This window comes from Mastacembelus armatus, chromosome 3 (assembly GCF_900324485.2).
Source record: "Mastacembelus armatus chromosome 3, fMasArm1.2, whole genome shotgun sequence".
Classification (NCBI taxonomy): Eukaryota; Metazoa; Chordata; class Actinopteri; order Synbranchiformes; family Mastacembelidae; genus Mastacembelus; species Mastacembelus armatus.
In genome coordinates, this window is record NC_046635.1 from 27,409,739 (window position 1) to 27,432,151 (window position 22,413).

Sequence of the window (22,413 nt, forward strand, 5' to 3'; positions counted from 1 at the left end):
CAAATAAGTCATACGTTCGAGCAGAGCAGGTCATTTGACTCGGTGACGTTTAGATCAAAGTTGGTTTTGGATTTCTTTTTGGCCAGCTTTCCTTGCCTTGCATCAGACTTCAGATAGCGCTCTTTGTTATGGATGACCTGTATGTACTGGTCAGTGCTGCTGTTCTGCTGGTCGCTGCTGGAGGCCAGGGAGGCTGTGTCTGATTCGGTCAGGGGGGTCTCCAGCTTTGGCCTTGTCTTGGGCTTCACATGAGATTCCATGTGCCTGGCCCTGGCCGGAGATGGACAGTGTTTTCCTGGGGAATTGTTGTGACGCCTGGTTCGCACAAAAAGAGGGTCTGCTCCTCTTACATTGGCCTGGGACTGAGAATGTGACTCTCCCCAATCCATTTCTCCTTCACCGTCTTCATCTTCACCTCCTTTTTGTGCTGCATATCTTCCTCGAGCCGCATGGTCACCGATGTAGAAATGTGCTGACTGGTGGAGGTCAGAGAGGGAATGGGGCCGATGAGTCTTCCCCAACGACATCCTTCCCCTGCCTTTTCCTTCTTCCTCCTCCTCCTCACTCAGATGCTGCTGTGATGGGTAGGGCCGGTGAGAGTGTGGTTGGTGGTGAGTGGAACGGGGTGTGTAGCGTTTGATGTTACGTGGGTACAGCTCCAGGATCTCTGCAGGCTCCCCCATGAGGTAATGGCGTGGGATCCGAGTGGCTGAGCGCAGCAGCTTCTTCCTGGGCTCATGCTCATTGACAATCACATAGCGGGTGGTGTGACCACGTCGTCCTCCATAACTCTGTGCACTGATGATCCCAGCAGCCTCGACAGGATGTATGGAGCGTATGGTCTTCCTGTACAGGGGGTCAGAGTGGATGTGGTCAAAAGAGCGAGCAGGGGGATTGTATGCCATGTGATGGTAGGACTTGGACCTGCAGGTACCACTAGGGCCACCAAGAAATGGTGGGGGCCTGTTATGAGAAAGGACAACACATAAGAATCAGTTTGTATGGTCATCACTAGATTATATTGTCATTTGAATGCTATCATTGCGTAAAGCTGTTAAAAAGCATGGACTCATTCAAAATGTTTGCATTGCCCTATAACAATCCCATAATTTTGATAAAATTAAATCGGACATGATGTTCAGTGTGGTGGATTATTAAACAGACTTCCAACGACTGGGAAAATTATTGAAATGAATGAAAATCAATGACTTCAAATAAAAGCAATGACTTGAAAAAAATAAAAATACATCTGAACATCTAAAATTTTGGCATTATCCATAAATTGTTTAGGAGTGATGTAATGCATATGCAATTTAAACATGGTCCTAAACATGCAAAAAGTACCAGTATGGTGCATCAGTTAAGCAGGTTTGATTTTTCTCTTGCCATGCCAAACATCATTTATATAACTTACAAGTATTCAGTGCTTCCCATAGAATAATATTCTTGTCAGGATGGAAAAAAAGCTGAGACAGCATTTAGAAAAATCTCCACTAAAACCCAGTAGTGCTGTACACTACAAAACTCACAAAATGCAGTGTTATCAAATATAAAAAGTAATCAAAAATACAACTGCATACATCAATAAATAATACATTTGTAAATAATTCAAATGGAGTGTAAAATAAATAAAAAGCTTCATATTTTTCTTTTAACTTCCGATAAGAATCAGGACAAATAAGGGACAAATAAATAAAGACAAAAGCAACTGTGAGCAGCTGAAAGTAAAATAAATAAAAAAAAAACAGAAATTAAGTTTTAACTGCCTTTACTAATTGAAGATAAATTTTAAAAAAATGAAAAATTATCATCTAAATTACAATTGGATACTTTCATCAATTTGTTCATCCATAGCATGAAAAAAATCCAACTATAAAATATAAATGTACAAGATCACCAATGTATTAATGTGTGAAACCTGTTAGGTATATGCTCCAGCCTGTGTTTGGGCAGCGTGGTCACTGTTGGACTTCTGACAGATCCAGTCACACTTGCTCTGTTCAGGTCCGCCCTCGATGCTGATTGGGTGATGGTGCGGATGCTGTTTCCACGACGAACAGGAGACTGAAAGTTTGTGACGCTGCCATTGCGTCGGGGAGATGGAGTGTGGATGGAGGCCTCCTGGCTGGTGATGTCGCTCTCCTGCTGATCTGGCTTTTTGTCTGCCGCAGCCTCAGGAGCCTGCAGTCTGGCTGAGGTTAAACGGTTAAATGTCACAGCGTCACAGTCACAGCTTTGCAAGAACAAATGGAACAAGCACAGGAGACCTGACAAAACACCTGAGATACCTGCAGCCATCTGGAAGACTTTCTTCTTGTCCTCAGTGCGCTCCTAAAAAAAAGCAAAGAAAATTCCTCCTTCAGAAACACTCCAGACTTGTTTCCTAGTGAGACTTTGCGACTTTGTGAAAATTCACTGCTTAACCCGTTTTGTTCCTCTGTTTGAACTATAATTGCCTGCCTCTCATACTCTTACTGTCATATAATCTTCATCTGATAAATGTTAATGTGCTATAACTTCGAAGCATGCAGACGTGTTGAAAATAGATACTGCTTATCAGGAAGAGATTAATCAGAAACTTACAGTCTGAAGCTGCATCCTTAGTTGATTGTTGGTGAATTTGAGGGATCGGGCAATGGCCTGGAGATAGTATATCAGCATGCTGAAACACAGAATTGTCCAGAATTGGTTTTAGGGTTAGAGTTAGAATTATTTTTAGGTTAGATGAGCTATTTAGCTCTGATGGGTAAGGGATAGGGTAAAGGGCTAGGGAATGTATTCAACTATAGTAACACATCACCGTGTGTGTGTGTGTCTGTGTGTACAGTCTTACAACAGTAGGAGCAGTGCTGGCAGCACTACCACAGGGCTGGTCACGTAACTCATTACTTTACTGAACCACAGGGGGAAGTCACTGGCCACAGTCTCAGAGATGATGTCATAGATCTTCTCCTGACCACTGAAACACAGATTTAACATTTAGAAACAACATAATCATGCCTAAGCAGTTGCAGGCCCTTTCCTTAAATGTGGTGACTTCTGATTACTGTATAAACACAACAGTTTCCAGGAAAGACTTAAGTTTTTTCCAGGATATCCCTGCCATCTGTAGGCCGCTTTATGGCCAAGAAGGCTGCATTCATTTCCAAGTTCAGAACCTGCATCACCTCGTCTCTGTGACCTAAGAGAACATCCTTCTCCAAACTATGAAATAACCAGCTGTCTGTTGCTGTCATGAACAAAGACACATTTAAGAACAAATTAATATGCCCATTGCACAGCATAAAGGACATGAAATATGAACAGGGTCTTTGACTAGCAAGTCACCAATACTGGTAGACCATGACACAGTATATACAGTACATTCATAAATGTGATGATGGAGTTTCAACATTATCAATACACACTGTTCAATTAGAAATTCATGGATGTAAGGAATGAGGGACTCTTTGGAAAATGCAAACAAAGATTCAAAGAAGACAAAAGAACTTTAACTGCATAAGTGAAAAAGTTTATATTAATAATAAATAAAACACACACACACATTAATGAACTCAAGGATAAGAGGAGACAACCATGCCCCAGGAAGGAATACCATTTGAAAACTAGCTTGCTTACCAACACGGGCATATTTCATATAATGTTCATCAATGAATCTCTGTTAAAAATTATAATAAATAATTTTATGAATATTATGAAAGCAGCTCATGTAAAATAATTTTAATGGGACATGAGGAAATTGTAATGGTTTCAGTGGAAGAGTGAGTTCATATTTTATCTATGCTGACTGTGATTATGCTCACATTGCTCTGAACACCCCTCACCTCATTCTGGTAGAGGTTTTTCCTTAAACAACAAATGTGTTTACCTGAATGGTCCGCAATGCTGTGATGGTCTGTATCTCACAATGGCAAAGATGGTGGGCAGCATACAGAGAAACAGCATGAAAAGCAGCATAGCCAGGTAGAAATTGTTAGATCTGGAAAAAAGGAACATTGTTAACCAATTTTAACTTGATGTTTTCAGACTGCTGCTTTCAGAGGCTTCTACTGACCAACAAAACGCAGCAGAATATATAAGACTGTATGAAAGACTCTAATTACAGAAGGCCATTGTATTTGGCCCCACTAATTTACTTCAGACAAGCTGCATTGTTTCTAAAAACATAAAGCATTTTTCTTTTCAATAGTTTTTTTTTTCTTTATTGACCTAATAGCTGGGACCATCAAGTGCACAGGTATTCATGCTGCTAGAGTCCCATTAACTCTACCGAAGCATCCCAGTGAGAGAGGAGTAATTCTTCACAAGAGGCTGAACAAAAGCAAGCTCAAAAAGAACAAAACTTTTGTGGTGTACGGATTTTTTTTTTTATAGACACTGTACCGCAAAGCACAGGCTACTGCATTGTCTTCACTGGGTGAAAACCCAATCAGGTTTTTAAGACACCAGCCATTCTCCTCTTCTTTCATTCACACTCTAATACACTCTATTGAAAGGCCGTTAGCGCATTGCCCTGAGCAGAGCAGCAGTTACACTTACACTCACTGTAAGAATAATAGCATGGAATTATGTTCTTAGTCAATGCTTGAACTAAACACAATGAATTCACTAGCATTAAACAGTGAAATTGAAATCGAATCATAAATTAACAGCAAATCACTGGAGTTGTGATACACGAGACAAATGACTGGGTAAAAACATAGATCAATCATTTTTAAAACCAAAAGTTGCTGTAAGGACAAGAAATTTGTCATTTTCAGCTCCAGTGGAGAATACACAGTCTGACTGTACAAAATGCAAACTGAGCCAGACAACAGGAATGACCTCACTATTGCTTCCCATAACAGCCAGTGAGTGTGATCACAGCCTGACAGCAATGTCATGAGACAGTGCTGAAACAAGGAATGAGACTCCAGAGTGCACTGGCATTTTATCACTGAACTAAGATTACAAAATATTTTCTTTCATAATATGAAAATGTTGCTGTTTCCCCTTGTTTCCAGTGTTTATGCTAATGTCTGTGAGGGTCCACAGACATTTTCAGTGCATGTTAAACAGTTTTAAGCTTTTCCACGTTATTATTAACTGATGTACTGTCATTTAGTGTGATGTTCCTGTGTGTGTTTAATTACTGTAGCTTTGACATGTACATTACTGCGAGGCCAACTAGCAAACAATTCTTCTTTTACTTCCTGCATTTCTTGTTTGAGCAGTAACACTTGACTGCTTCAATGACGCTGAAATAAAATCCACTTTATCACCAACAGAAATGCTCTCCGTAGACATTCAACTCAGCACACCATAATTATGAGTAAGGGGTGTGGAAAAGCCTTTTTTTTTTATTGTGTCACTATCAGTGTCCCCCAGCAGTACTGCATTTAATAGTGCACATTAAATGTTCTCTCAGATGTGGTAACCACTATGTAAATTGGATTTTAGGATGGCAACTATAAGATAAGGGCAGGAAGGAGTTAGAGTTAGGTTAAGGTTAGCTTAAATTGCGGTTATGGTTATTGTTAGTTTTTACACTAACACAAGAAGTGAATGTAAGTCAGTGGAATGAAAAGAAGCGTGCATATGTGTGTATGGCTGCTTGGTATGTGGATGTGAGAGTGGCTGATAAGGACTGAAAGAGGCAATGACATCCTTGCTACATAAATCAGAGCAGGCTGAGCACCTTAAGCATGTGTATATGTGTGTGCATATATAAGAAGATGCATATACTGAACTGTAGGGATGCATGCTTATTTGTCACCGCAGAACAGGGAAATGAAAAGCAATGAAAAAGTAGCAGAAAAATATTGTAGATAATGTGTAATAAATATGATGGAGTTTCAACATCATCAAAGAGAATGATGTGTGTGGGATATAAGAGAAATATGGACATAAAATCATGTATAATTTTGCTCAGTAAGTGTCAGTGAGATGAAAGACTAAATCATTTCCTGACGATTAAGATGTGAGTCCAGTAACTGCAAGTGGTTTAAAAAACACACAAACATACAAAAAAACCACACACCAAGAAATGAAAATGAATGTAAATTTCAAATCATTTCTGCAGCAGTGGAAATAAATTAAACTTTGAAAAGGGTGCAAACAGGTGTTCCTACGGGTTGTCCCAACATTTATGTACTTAAAACAACAATCACCATGTTACTACATCGTGTTCTACAACCTTCGATTGGTAGTGTATTTTGTTTCGATATTCTAATATAAAAAAGCTGCGTATTGGTGAAATCAATAGCTTTATGTTATCTGAAATGCAAATGCTCAGTTTCTTTTAAGTTGCTTTGTGCAGATGATGTGGTTCTGTTGACTTCTTATTCTATTGGCTAGGGTGTCAGTTAGGTGCTCGGTGGAAGGAAACAGGAGGAAGGCCAAGGATGTGGCTCATTGTGGAGATCTTTTCAGATGGTTTTCACAAGGCATAATGTCTGGATTTCAGTCCAGATTAAAATGGTAAAGGACAAAAACATAAACATCTATACTAAAGCAGCAGTTAAAAACTGAAATTAAAGTGAATTGAATAAATGAAAGAAAGAATAACTAGCTACAATGTCACACAGTGTTTATGTCTTGTGCTACTTTCTAAATTACAACCAAATTTAACTAACCACATTATTAGATTCTGTACAAATTCATTACACCATTGTGGAATTCACTGTAAATACATGTTTTGCCTCAAAAAGACTGAGCTACATTTGGACTTAGATTACATCCACTTATTTTGTTGTAATCTGGTGTATTCATCTAGAATGATGTGATAGGCTGGCAACCTGTCCAGGGTACACCCCACCTCTCCCCCAATGTCAGCTGGGATTGGATCCAGCCCTCCAGCGACCCTTAACAACATAAGTGGTATAGCTAATGGATAGATGGAAAAATGAATACAGATGTATAACAACACCCACATGCAACCACCAGCAGGTGTGTGTGTGTGTGTGTGTGTGTGTGTGTGTGTGTGTGTGTGTGTTCGCGTGTTCATCAGACCTGGAAGCCCGGAACACCTGCTGATGGGGAACATTACAGGTGAGGACGGCCCAGCTCCTCAGATACATGAGACCAATCAGCTTCAACACATTGAAGGCAGGAAGACAAGGAGAGAAAAACGCTCCCATCCTGGTGGAAAGAATCAGAAAAGTCAGAACGACACACACACACACACACACACACACACACACACACACACCTCCACACACACCTCCACACACACAGACACACACACAGACACACACACACCCACGCCCCAGACATTATATCCAGTGGCTCATTGATTCACTTCATTACATTCATTGCTGCACAGTGACATTTCTAAAATGAGCTAAGGAAATACAGTTGAGAGGTGTAATGGAGAGGTTGTAGAGGACCACAGTCCTTTAAACAGGGTCATGGACACTGGTCAGACTATTAACTCTGAGTTAAATCCTCCATTACACACACAGTGACAAGGCATTTCTGATTCAATAGAACTGCACAGAAAAAGTCCTCAAATTTTTATCCTATCAATTACTTAACACAGTTTTTCAGGCTTACCAGATCATTCCTTGGTTATAAATCAGATGCAAGACATTCTCAGCTATTTTGAACTCTCCATATTCAGGCTGAGGAAAGACAGAAGAGCATGAATGTGGAGGGGCTTATGATCTTTCCTGTCCCCCTGGAACTACTTCAGTTCTAGTGTGGTGGGGACCTCCTGAACCTTTAACTAACACAAGCAAACACAGAGACCACAACAATTTTCTCTTTGCTACCGTTTTCAAAGATGCCAGACATGTCAGGCTGAATTTGGGGGCAGATGTGTTCAGATTTGGTCACAGTATTTTGTCCTACTTATTCCATTCTTCCTGTTCTGAATCTTCACAGTCTTTTGGTGGGTTCTTCATGCAGAACAATGTAAGTAATGCAGTTATATAGCTCAGCATTATCTTTCCAGCAGCCAGCAGCAGTCCCACTGCAGTTTTATGAAGAAACCGGATTTTATAATTTTATGATTTTTATTAGTATGTATAGACACAGCAACTTTTACCAGAGTAACTAAGAAAACTGAGTCATTCTGACAGCTGTGTAACATCATCTACTAGGCTGGGATGTTTCCTGTCTGTCCCTCGTCTTTGAGTCCCTCTCATATTAATGACTCACTGCGCATGTCAGATGTGTCAGTGTAGCTCTGCTCTAATGACATGTGTGATTGTTGTTTATGCTCTCAGTGTGTGTTTCAGGACTTTTAACACCACTTTGTACACTGCCAAGGTATTTTTTATTTGCCGATTTTAGACAGCAGGACCTAATATGTGAAGTTTTTCCTTTTTTACTATTTAGTAACGTTGTATGTAAAATTCTGCCACTAACAGAAGAGGAGAGGCAGCCAGTGTCAATAATGATGAAATCTCGTACATGCACATGTGGCATTCATCTGACTGAGACTGAAATATTTTATTCCTTGTAAACATCACAAACCTTGAACAAGCTCTCACATAACAAACTGTATGTATGATGAATGTTATACACTATGCTTGAAACATGATTTAATCCACATTTAAAGGAAATTAATGGAGAAATGATAAAAATCCAGACTATTAGAGGTTAGTGTTTAAAGCAACTGCATTTAAAACACAAAACCTCAGCTCGTGCTCAACTTACAAACTTGCTCTCTAAATCCCAGCAGCAGCAGTCACTCAGGTAGCGAACGACCAAACCTCTAATGAAGTCAATCAGCAGGATGCTGGCCACTGTAAAAATCATGTCAATGATGGACAGCTTCAGCATCTCCTGTAGACACACCACAAACATCATGCAAACATTTTATTTCATTATTCGCTGCAGGCTTAAAAACTGCTCAGCTGCTGTAGCCGTGTGCTTCAGCATTCTGTTTGCAAATCAGAGACTGGGAGAAGACATATCGATTTCTTTAGCTATCACCCCGTGGGTACTGCAAAAAGAGAATATTACAGAGAGTAACAATGCTTGATGCTGTGTATAACAACAGAGATAGGCTAATGTCATTATTTTAGTTGGTTGGTTAGTAGTTGTTGTTGAGTCTATCAAGAATTGCCATCAAATTTATAGACACATTAACGTTCTGGTCAGGATGAATTGTATTGTATAATTGTCTTTTCCTCTGTCACCATTATTTGGCCAGCCTTTATGACATTTCCATCAGCATCACCTGTGGTGTAGTTTAGTGTACAATCAGAGAGAGCACCTGTCCAACATAGGTCTCCCAACACTGGTCCTGCTGAGAGCGGGTGTTCTTTTCAAACAGAGCTGTCTGGTTGGAGACTGTCGCTGAGCGGCTTCTGCTGCTGTTGGTGACATCCAGCACCGTGGCGATGGTCGCTATGGTGCTGTTCTGATGCTCAGGGACAGAGATCTCAGACACCAGGGTGGACAGGCTGTCTACTTCAGGCTGAGAGATGGTGGCAAGGAAGGAAGTGGAGTCAGACCAGTTACCTGAACTCGCTGGGACCTGGAGGACAAATGTAGTAAGGTCAATCACTAGCTAATGTTCTTCGCTATTCTCATATGGATTAATAATAAAACAGCACATCTGGAATACTTTAACATAATGGTAAAATGCTTCATACTTGAGAATGAAATGAAAAGATACGTGTATGTGATATGTACAGAACCCAAATAAGGATATGGTTAGATTAGCTTAGCATAAAGACTGGAAAGATACATTATTTTTAAACATGGTTGCAACTAGAATTGAATAGATTGTAGCAGAGGTCTGGATGACATTTTTCAGTTATTTGTAGTTACAGGAAAAACTGTATACTGTTAATATACATTTACTTTAAATGTTTTATATTTATATTTATAAGTTCCATTCAATTTCTTCTTATCTCCATCTTTGGGGTTAGTTCATTCAAAGTACAAAAATATATATTTTGCCATTTGCTGCTGATAATATTTTTGTACTTTCTATCTCAATAATTTTCCTATAAAAACTCTTTGTAGTGAGTTTTTACATGTTCTCTAAAAGTCTCCATATTCCAAACAAGTGGAACATTATTTCTGGAAACAAGTAACGCAGTGGGATGTGTTTCAAAAGCATTGTCTGTACTCACTGCAGAGCTCATACTGTTGACTTTATCAAGGAGTGCAATGATGAGGCTGTAGAGATTACCCAGGTATAAAACAAGCACTCTGTAAACACATAATAATAATAAACTTTTTTTATAGACCACAATGTTTTACAATAGGATACAAGGCAAAATAATCCAACAAAAAATGTAATATGAATCTAAAAATCAAGATAATGAGCAGTAAAGCTGAAACCGAACAAACAGCTCAAATAAATCAGCAAAAACAATCCAGTAAATATGTTTCAAGTATGACTCAGTGCGACACTGACTCAGACAGATGGATTACCTGGCCAGCTGGAATCGCAGCGAGGTTCGTGGGTGGTACATCTCCAGCTGAGCCACCAGCTCAAAGGCAGATGGAGCAATCATGGTGATGAGAGAAACCACCACACTCACCTGGGAAGAGGGAGGCTCTAGATTTATTTCTCATTACTTGTGACATTTTACAGACTAAATCACTTATAATCAGAACATACAAAATAAAATGTAATAATATGTAAAAGTAACACTTGTAATACTTAAAAAACAGAAAGTGGCATTTTGCCATCATGATTTTTGCACTACATTTTGAAACCGAGCTGAACATTAAACTGGTCATTGGACCATCACAGAACAGCAGCCTCTCTAAGTGGAATGTTGAGCTGTCACTGACAGACCGAAGCCTCTTGCACAAGTTCAGTCTCCGGGCTCTGATTCCTTCAAACCACTTTGTATGTTGTATAATCAAATCAAACTAATGGTGATGAAAGTAATGATGTCTGTCCTGCTGCGCTACCTCATTCTTCTCCCACAGCGTCAGCTCCGGCTTCTCCTGCTCCAGTCTCTGAGAACGGTCCACAACAAAGTAGATGATGTAGATGCTGCCGGCCAGAGACAGCAGGACCAGAATGTTGGCCAAGATCCGCAGACTGATCAGAACAGCCCTGAACATGCACAGAAATGCACTGATCAGACAGAGAGGATGGATTTCATCTTCAAAAACATATATATCCAGTGTGCTTGGCAGTCAGGGCTCTGCTCAGGCTTTTGCTGTCACGTGAAAGCTATATTGTAATTTTTAAATTGGTTAAAAATGCTGTTTTAGTGATTTACTTTCGGTTTCTGTAAGCTATGTCAGGAAGAGTGTGTTTCACTGTGTATAATCTGTAGATATTTTACATGCTAGGTGCTGAAAATCAGTTGGATCTAAAAATTCAAAGGGGAAGCATGCATGGAGGCCTATGGTTCAGTTGACTTAACGAGGGAAACTAATCAAAGCACTTCAGGGCACACAAATAACAAATACACTTACAAACTGGTATCTTTCTTCTTTTCCTGCTCCTCAACAATGGCTTCCTATGCAGAAAACCATTTGGTATCAGGCGTTTAAGGAGAAAATGCAGCCAGTAGCATTTTTGATATATACAATAGTATTCTGTGCATGAAAAGCATTACTTAAATACAGAAACTCAAAAGTGCTTTGCTCTTTTTTCTAAATCTCTATGTAACTTATATATATATAGCTTGAGTGTCCATGTGTTTATCTGACCCTGATGTTGTTGACGATGGCAGCTCCTTTGCTCTCTGCAGCTTCTGGGTTTCCTATCAGGTAATCCCAGGCACAGAAAACCCTCCAGCAAAACGTGAAGTTCTCATCAGAGGCACTGGCCAGGCTCAAACGAGAGTTCTTGGCCATTCTGCAGGAGAATAGTTATTTGTTGCTAAATATCAAAACCATACATACACATTTTATACTGTATTATCATAGCAAGTCAGATAAACAGTCAGTTGGCCCATTCAGCATCTTTCAGATAAATGATACACATGGAAATGCATCACTGATATTCAATGATCTTTTCCACAGAGTCAAAATTTCTGGCTTTGTTTTTCCTTAGACAACCAACCAGATTGTCCACTACATTTCTGGGGTGCCCTGAACACTGACACCTCTTGGCTATAAACTGACAAGGTATTATCAGCAGGTGGTGACGCTGGGTGTCAGTGTGACAAGAGTGACAAGTTAAAGTTGTCTGATTGGTGAATTAGCTTAACTGCTAAAACTCACCAGGTGGGAACATTAGTCCAGTAGATAGTCACAGTAGATATATGTTCCACCAGCATCTGCCCGATAACTGTCTGTAAACCACGCTGATTATAGAAAAGTGGAAGGTGCCAACACACCTAATCAATAGTCTCAGCTCTCTGTCCCCTGACAAGACACCACTGTGCAGATGATTTTCCATATTTTCTAAAGTTCATCTCTATACCAAAAATTTCCAAATTTGCATTAGTTTACTTTGCCCCTGTGACACAATCTGATAATATAAAAAAACAAACTGATGTCACCCTTTAACTGGCCTTGAAACGTGAACAATGGTTGATTATAGTTGAGGATTACTTTCTTAACAGAATGATGAAACTGTAGGCAAAGACAGCCATCCCGACGAGGAAGTAGGCGAGGGGCAACCGGTACCCAGCACTGCCAATTTTTCTCACTCTGCCATAATAACCATAGAATAACACAGAGTACTGCAGGTAGCCCTGTGGAGAGTAAACACACATAGAACAACTAAGTCTAGAATATGATTAATTTTTGCCTTTACATGAAACAGTTATGTAAAGATTGAACAACAATAATAGGTCTTTGTCATGCAGCCCTATATATTATTCTAACTTTAAACATATGTAACTTGTTGACGGGGAGGGGGGTTAAATTGGCCCTGGAGTAGAGATCACAGAGGCAGTAAAGTTTGAATAATGGGTCATTGTATCTGGAGGTAATGTGCTATTGGCAAAGCAGTAAAAAAGAGTCTTGCCCCAAGAGACCAGATGGTGTCCAGGTCCTGGGCTGAAGCCAGATGCTCCTTAGGAATCGTTTTACTCCTTGTTGTTCCAAACGGCGCTCCTGCCAGCAGCTAATGCACACAAACACAGAGCATTTCAGTCCATTATTCTAATTCTTCATATCCAAGGACATATACTGTGCACAGCAGGACAGACAGAGAAAGAGACGGGCTCATTAGTGCTTTTTTAAAACATAGCTTTTAAGACCAATATTGTTTAAGCACATGTTTAAGCAGGGGTGGGAGTGTGAATAGGAAAACCTGACATTAATGAATTAGAATCAAATTCAGAGCAGACAAGACTGGACCTGTAATTACTGGTAGTAGATACTGCTAAAAATACAACTACCTACACTTCTAAATAGCTAACTTAGCATATCTACTAACCCATGGTATGCGACACAAAACTGCTAGAGGGATTGAAGAACTGATTGATGGATGACATCTAACTCAACATCCATGACATTTCATGTTGGATGACATTACTCAAAGAAGAACAGGTGAGATAAACAAGGGGTGTATAAGAGGAGCAAAAGGTTAGTTCCAACAAATGATGAAGGACAGAGATGTACAAGAGCTAAATGCAGGAGTAAGATTAGCCATTTGGAATGATAGGATAACGCATGTCTGGGGAAATTGCTTGTGTCTGCATGTGAGTGACAAACATAAATCTAGAAGTATTTTTCTTATTCTCATCTACAGTGTGTGCTTTTACTGCTTGAGCTTAAAGGTGCTGGAATGACCAGGCTGCAAACACTACCACAAAGTATTTTCTGCTCTGTACTTCTGAACGTGTGAACAATGCATTTACAGAGAATTTAAGGATTACATAAAATGTAAATTAAGGTCGTTCAGCTTTGATCCAACTGGAGGGCTGACACTGGGCAATTTGTCTTAAGTTTATTCAGCAGATGGCGAAATGAGAAGCATTATGGGTTTTGTTCTTTTTGCTGAAACAGCTGTTTGGGAGAGTCCTTTGATTTAGCTTTAATAGATAAGAAAAGAATAAAAATGATGGCTAGAGTGTGTGAAATGATTCATAGAGGGATACAGAAGGATACAGAGTACAGCAGTCTTGTCTAAATGTATTATTTTTCAATCAACTACAAACACACATTATGTGAATCTACATGGATATTAGTAATAAAATCTCTGGACATAGCTTTGACCTGCTCTGCAGCTGCTTCCTGAGCCTGGTTCGTTTATTCAGCGGCTGTAATCACCAAGCCAACATTATTGTCCAGATGATAGAATGAAGGTGGATAAAAATTTATTTGACAAACGTTACCTCCATGTCTAATATGTGCAGTGATCACTATAGTAAAACATATAATTCCATATGTAGATTTCGATTTACAGTAGATACTATTTAATTTTTTATGTTTTGCATCTTTTAATAGGACCCAACTTTTCAAAAGGGAAATTTTTAGTAAAAATTATATAAAATAAAATAATGATGCTCTGAATTAGTTTAAAAGAAAAAAAAGGCTTGAATGAAATCACCACAATTGTGAATCACTGGTATGATGTGCAGTGCTGTATAAGACCACATCAGAAACATGCTTACCTCTGGAAGTACGATAAAGGCTCCAGTCATGATGGTCAGGACAATGTTGATCCCGAACAACCAGCGAAGGAAGATGAAGTAGGAGGCCACGCCGGACCCAAAATGACCTCAACAAGAAAACCAAAAACATCTGACAGACATGTTGCATACACTATAGCATTACATAACTAAGATCAACAAATAAAAAAAACTTTATTTATTATTCTGTGCCCAGAAATCCTCTATCCTCATCTCACTAACACCATCAAGTATAACCATATTAATGAATAAATGTCTGAACAAATCAAATTCAAACTGTAGATAAGTCAAGTATTAGTCACTGAGAGTATTATCAGTGACAGCATTGCGAACAAACACACAACTCACTTTCAATTTTCTTGATCCTGACTTCCCAGGGAATGAACAGAACCACAACGTTGTACAGCACACGGGAAAGTTTCTTCAGCAGCTGCAGGAGGAGACACACACTGAAAAACCTCTGACCCCCCCAAGTGTCAGAGCACACAATCAATGCTGTTCTTATTCTGCGGAGGATAAGCTTTAATTCTAAAATCATGACAGCTGTCTCAAGTGAATGACATTAGTTTCATGTTTTGTTATTATTGTGGTGAAAATTTTAAAATCAGTGTAATTTTTTTTAGCACAAATCCATGCATCCTTTAAATTTCTTGATGAAAGGTAAATCACAACTGAGAAGATGATTATTAATCAAAATAAGGTCAGGTGGGCCAATAATTCCGATTTTCAATTAACTGGGATCCAAACAGTGGAATTCATAACTCATCATCAGACTGCTCACTAAAAGTCAATGTATTCTAATGGGGCCCAGGCAGCCTGAACATTTTAATTAAACTGAGCTATAACAACAGGCTATAAATTCACTCATGCTGCTATGCTATTACTGAATAGCTCTATTTCTTTCTGCCTGCCTTCCTCTCAGTATATGTGTGTATGTAGCACAAGAGATAAGATAAGTAGATAGTTATCTGCAGTGTGTGTGTGCTCAGCCCGCTAGTGGAGAAAAGCTTTGTTAAAATCAGAACTCAGCACAAAGAAACCCAACATACTTTATTGTTCTGGCTTTGATCAAGTTACTGCAGTGCAGTAGAAGAAGAACACATGGAGAAGGTCCTCTCAGTCAGAGGGGCAGAGAGTAAATGGAGTTGTGGCTGTACAGCACAGAACAGATACATCACTGAAGCTGTCCACAATAACACATCTTAGGAAAGCTGGGAGTCACTTTGATTCTTTAGTTTCTACATTTGCAAAGAATCCTTGAAGAGACAGACGTTCATGCTCAGACCTATGAGCAATCTAAAGTGACCTACCCTAACCTACATGTGTTCGAAGTCAGAGGAAGCTGGAGTAAAACCCACGCAGACACATGGAGAACATGCAAACCCAACACAGAAAGGCCCTGGTGGCCCCATGACCCCTCTAAAGCTAGAATCTATTCCTGCATGTTAGGGCTGGGTGATGTCTACTGAGCTGCCATATGACGAAATGGACGATGACTCTTAATTCAAAGCTTAATTTCTGTATTTGATTTTAACAATTACATATGGAAGAACACAAAGTACTTAATGCTTCAGGTCAGATGTTTACCATCTAGTAATGTTTCAGCAGCTGTGTTTCTGCACTCCCGACACACCCCCGTCATTAGACAGCTTTTTATGTTCACCCCAAATACCATGTTTGCAGTTTGAGCTGCGAGAGGCTGGTTGAGGATGCGTGCAGGTAATTTTCTTTTTTCTTTTTTAAGTGTCTGTGTATTTTTAAAACATGCTTCTCTGAGCAGCATAGTGTGACTGGATAAGCTGTTTTTCTTTTGAACCTGGTCTCATTAGAATAAACCCTGCTTCTATTTTTGTGCTCTGACTGACAATCCTTGAATTACATATTCTTTACTTCTATATGGTTCAAGTTGTTTTCCAGGAAAATCCCTGAAAATAAGCAATAAATATATATTTTTTATGTTAGAGCAGAGATACTGAAATTATAGTGTGTGTGTGTTACTACATGTTGAAGGAAAGTGAATGATTTGGCCATACGTCAGCTCCTGCAGTCTGGTAGCCTCTGGTTCTGGTCAGTCGACCCTCATACTTCAGGACAATCTCTCTGGCCTGCCTGGACACAGACACATACAGGTGGACGCTCACTAAGTACATTCACTCTCATACTGGATTGTTTGCAAACATTTTCATTTGTTATACAAAGTTACTTTTCTATTACTACTCCACGAGCTTTCTGAGACACATGTACTGACACATTTTTAAAAATAAAAGAATGTAGTAGTCATTATGCTGTGTCCAATGTATTAACATTTATAAGTCATACTATAACCTATGCTCTGCACTATTGCCTTATTTTTCTAAATAATAATCCACATAAATACTTCCTCAGCCATATTATTCTGCAAAATAGAGATGAATTAATTAGATAATCTATGCGTTTTCTAATTTTAGGATTTATTGACACAATGTGTTCATTTACTTTTAGCCTAAACCAAACCACACACAGGGCTGTGGATGTGTGTGCTTTGTACACACACTGTTCACCCCAACTGCTGATGTTAATAAATAATTTATTTTAAACATTAAAAAATGTAACCTCTAAACATAATTCTGCCAGAAATTATGCTGCCACCACCTAACTAGGCAGATGAGTTGTATATGAACATAATTTGTAGGGGTTGAAGATGAAGCAGAGGGAGAGAGAGGACTGACTACGATTATTCTACTGAGGCTCTGTTTTTCTTTCCATCTTAAAGTGAGAAAAGTTGTTCTCTGGTTTAACGCAAACTGGTGGCAAATGTGTGTATTCTAAAATGTGTGCTCTTCATGGCCTTAATATTCTTAAATCAGACTGCATATCCTGATTCTTTTAAAACTAGTCAGTGCAATTAAATGGTCCCATTAAAATACATTTTCTAAAGTGATTCTGTAACTTTATAGTCCATAAGATCATGAAACCAGTTCATCCTATCACAGCACTGGGGACAATTTAGAAGGCTATGAACCATGTTTTAGCCAACGATAACACCCAACAAGCACTTTACACTCTCCATCCAGGGAAACCACCTGCGTCTTTTACAGACATAGGACAGACATGGCTTTATTTACTGGGGTCATGTCAGTAGGTATGGTGATGGCTGAGGTTTGGGACAAAATAACTCAACAAAAATTTGCCAGAAAATGTAGGTAAAAATCACTGATTTGTGGCATGAAATACGAGCTGTTATTGCTTGGGGAGTAATCACAGACATTCAGCCTGAGATTAAAGTGGGTGTAAAAACGCAGACTTGCATCCCATCCATGATGGTGGTAATAAAACCTCTCCGGTAATAACAAACTGCCCATATAAAACCTGTTATCCATGGCACATACTCAGCACATCTTAGAAGCTCTTCATCTTCTCTAGCTTTCACGGGCTCTGCCGGTGCTCTTCTACTAGTCTAATCACATTTAGTCAAATGTTCGAACACTGTCTTAACAGTTTTGTATCTGAACACAAGATTTAGGGTTGACCTCACATGGCCATGGTCCATTTGGACAGCTGGCTGAGAGCTTTGTGAGAAACAGTAACAAGGTAAAAAGTGGTAAAAGGCCATGTAGTACTGTAAGGAAAGAAAGGATTTTTTTAAAGCTGTTAAATCCCATGGTGTAATCTTTACATGTTTATATGTCTTCTGCCTAATCTATGATCCAGCTATGTGTTGCTCTAATAGGAGTAAAAAGAGCAGGAATAAATGAATGAATCAATCAGCATGTACACAACCAGTTCTTACAGGTCTCCACCTGTATCCTAAGAATTACATTAATTTCTTCTATTAACATAATGAGGAATATTTTAATTAATGTGATTTCATACATATCATATATTATTATTTTCCCACAGCAGTGAATATTTAATCAAAAACACCATATTTATCTAAACCTGGCACTGTGTAGAAGTTGTGTGGATAACCTTACTGCTGGCACTTAGTACACCCACCATCCAGCCCCACATTAGCTCTTTGTGCTCTGGGGAAAACACTGGCAGTGGACAAAAAATAACTAAGCAACTGCTTTACTTTCAGAATGAATGTGACAGGCCATTTCTCAGTAAAGTATAATCTGAGGAAGTTGCTTTATGCCTAAATGTGTTGTCCTCATATAGAACAAGTGGTGACATAATACAGTTGGTATTGGTGACCCAGGTTCTCTGAATAGAGAGGCTCTTTCCACTCATTGAGCAGCACAAACTTAATTAATTGTTCTCTAATGTTATAGAGGGAAAATTAAGACAGACAGACAGGTATCACAAAACCTGAACAAGTTAAAATATAACTGTAAGGCGAGATACCACCATGGTATAAATCTTATAGTTTTTCTCCTTAGCTTTGCTATGAATTCCAAACAAATAGACACAGCTGCATCAGAAAACTTTTCTATTCACGCCCCTTCACTTTTTTCACAATTTACTGCATTTTGAAGTGGAAAATAAAATAATTGTAAAAAGTGCAAAAAATGAAGGGATTGAAAATTCTACTAAATTGGTAATTAAAAAAAAACTTTCACAATTAGAGCCCCAAACTGTGGAATGAATTACCTGAGAAAATAAGGCAAGAAGAATCAGCAATCTCTTTAGGTTTATTCTTAAAACATTTCTTTATCTTTAGAGCCTTTCCTGATTTTATTAGTCAGTTTTATTTCCTTGAAATGGTATTTTATTATTTTTGATACACTGCCAGCTGAGGGATTGGACACACTTTCCCATTCAAGCGGTTAGGGTTATCTCCAAAATATATCTCACATTTATAATGAATTTGTTATAATTCTTTAAGGAAATGAATATTATTATTATGAAAAAAGCTAAATTGTTTCCACACATGTAAATGAAACTGCTCCATATTCCTAGTGACAAAACAGCACTTTACATAAAGTGACATAAAGATTTACTACTGAAAATGAGCTAAATGTTTTGGATGCAAGTTTATCCTGATGAATTATAGTGTTGTGTTGTGTGTATAAATTGTTCTGGCAAATGCATATTTAGAATAAATGTGATGCTTTGGCAAAGGAGCTAAAGCTATTGAGAAAAAGTGTATTGAGTAGCAGTTGAAGTCATGCAATGCCTTGAACAATTTACATCCAGTGGATTTCTATTAACAAAACTATCCTTTCTAAAAATACTGGTGTGTGTGTTTAAGAACAGAAAATATAAAACTACCTCAACTACCATTACACATTTAAAAAAAAAAATCAAACAGCGGGGTACTTTAAAACTTTGAGTTTGCGTCTCATTGGCCAAGGTCTGGTCCGAATGTTGGCGATGATCTCCTTTTGGTACTGAATGTTCTGGAACATTTCCTCTGGGTCGTTGCTGTCCACCCGCTCATCCTCTTTATCGTCATCATCTGAGGAGCTGCACAATAAGACAAAAGGGGCACAGAAAAATGCCTCACCCCCGTTATACTGAATAGAAAGGACAAATAAAGAATGCCACCTTAGGGACTCTATGAAAATGATTTAGGTGTGGAGGGTCCAACCACTATGTTCAACTAATAAGCTGCTGTTTGATTTTCAGAGGGGGCTGTTTTATCATTACAGGTGCTAATAAACAGGGTTACATCTCTCTGTTTGGTTTATGATGAATGTCAATTTACAGTTAATCTTTTGTTGGAAGCAGAGGTGCTAAAATGTGTGTCCTTAGCTCACATGTCGACTGAAAATGTGTGTGTGCATCAAAGAACCGATCATGTTTCAAACATTCCTGTACTTAATGAAGCTCATGGTCTAAGAGCACATTTTATAGTTTTCATGTCAGATGCTCAGATATAAAGATACTTACACAAATTGCCTGTGCTCACAGCCAAAAGAAAGCAACTTACAGTGATGACCGATGAAATGATCGTGACAACCTTGCTGATGGTTTGATGCACCTGAGCAAATCAAAGGCACACCTGATATTTATTAGCTGGAGTTTCCTGACAAAGCTCCTGATGATGATTTTAATGGAAAACCAAGAGCTTTAAGTCTCCTCCATTCATTCATTCAAATGTGTTTTTCTTGCTGTTGCTTCTCGGAGATGTGTAAGCTTCACTGCAGAATGATATATGGGCAGAGTTTTGGCAAATCACGTTTGTTACAAATTACTAATTTTGGGTGTACTAATTTTTTCATATATCTTAAAACATGCAAAGAGGTGATCTTTATATTAGTAACTAATAGTTTTTGATTTGGAAAATGTCTCATATTTATGGAATATGGATTCATTTATTCATTACAGATGGCAATATTGAAGTAGCTCATATTTATTGTCAACAAGTCAGATAAATAGATGAAAAACTGTGCGACGGCATAGAAGTCACCTATTGTTGGAAAATCAGTAGATCTCTGGTGAATGGACAGGCACTTCCTAACTACCAATAATCCTGATCAGAAAGTACATACAGTATTTGCATTTTCATGTGAAAGCCAGATGCCTCGGATTCAGAAATACAAAGTGCATGTGCAGGGATAAATATATAAACAATAGACGTCCAATATGACATTAGAAGGTCATAAGCCCAAAACATGAACAACAAAGCATTGTCCTTATTTAATGATGAAATTGTAGTAAATGTTTTGGAGTTGTTAGAGACAACCTTTTTATCTTCTCCTTTGTTAAGAAAAAAAAAGAGCTTTGAAGAAAACATCAGTTTGAATCACGTCTGAACAGAAATGAAATATTTAAATCAATGAGAACGGAGGACAAATCATATTTGTTAAGCAACTTCCTAAATAGTTAAATAAAATTTTTAAAAATTAAAGCTCCAAATAAATAATTATGCCAGTTATTGCCATTGTGTGTCACAATTCAAATACGTCATTGAAATATGCATTTTTCTGTTAACAGTAAAACTAAATTCACAGTATTTGATAAGAATTTCCATGTCAATAAAATCTCTGGATTAATACTGGTAACAAATTAGCTCCATTATCAACAAATTGTTATCAAAACATATGCTTCTGTTTTCTATTGACAGACTCCAACTCTTTTACCCTCTGCTGCTTGATGAGATCAAACTAAATTTACAGCTCAGAAGGTCACTGGCAACAAACAATAACACAGCACACAGATTTCCCTAATAAGATTTTGTAAATGACTAATTATATAAGTATAAATATGTATGTATATGTATAACATACACGGTGTATGTAAGACTGGCAGGCATAAAGAGAGAGGAGGACAGAGATGGACTGAGATGGATGCTGACAGAGACGGAGAAGAAAAAAGTCTTATCAGTAGTCCTGATAAAAGTAAAACTGAGCAAATAAAAGACTCACCCCTGCTGGTGGTCCTGGTAGGCTGAGTAAATCCTCCTGGAGTTCTTCCTGATACTCTTATGTCTCTTGGCTGCAGACAGCGTCCTGCTGCTGCTGACCAAAGGCTCAGACACTGTGCTCATGCTGTCTCTACTCAGAGCATGTGTATGACTGTAGTACTGAAATCAGTGTGTCCAGGTGAGTGTGTGAACAGACACTGCCTGACTGTGCTGGAGCAACCTGCTGCTCTGGAGCCCCCCACAGTAGCACCACACACTACAGCAGCACTCACTCATCAGTCCAATCATAGCCATACTGACTGCTTAAAGGGCCAGCACTGAACACACCAGACAGGTTCTTTCTTTTTGACATTTATTTACATACGTATAAATAACTACAACCTATTTATATGACTATTCAAACTTATTTAAGTTATTTGTTCCAATTCACTTTATTTATTTTACCAAAATATAGAACTGGTCCAACATTTTAGACATTTCAAAAAATTGCTTTCAATTGTTGAGGCATTTGCCACCAGAGTTTTTCACTGCCTAAACCCATGACATTAGGACGTGTGAGCAAATTTAGCTGTGAAGTTACTGATTCTTGTATTAGTTAGTATTAGTTGTATTAGTTCAATTTTCAGG

The 22,413-nt window shown here is 38.6% G+C and overlaps 1 protein-coding gene across 1 annotated transcript; it reads right to left on the reverse strand.

The window, feature by feature from the left end:
• Positions 1-8: 8 nt before the first annotated feature.
• tmc3 (transmembrane channel like 3) lies at positions 9-21,909 on the reverse strand. Its single transcript, XM_026293963.1, has 22 exons — positions 21,788-21,909; positions 19,737-19,883; positions 16,529-16,604; positions 14,844-14,925; positions 14,478-14,584; positions 12,884-12,982; positions 12,466-12,608; positions 11,617-11,764; positions 11,380-11,423; positions 10,864-11,011; positions 10,375-10,484; positions 10,071-10,149; positions 9,203-9,466; positions 8,641-8,769; positions 7,534-7,601; positions 6,991-7,119; positions 3,869-3,979; positions 2,834-2,959; positions 2,584-2,662; positions 2,289-2,331; positions 1,919-2,192; positions 9-963 (listed from the first exon to the last, which is right to left on the reverse strand). The coding sequence occupies exons 1-22, from the start codon at positions 21,907-21,909 to the stop codon at positions 9-11; spliced, it is 3,483 nt and encodes a 1,160-aa protein (XP_026149748.1).
• Between the last annotated feature and the right edge of the window lie 504 nt (positions 21,910-22,413).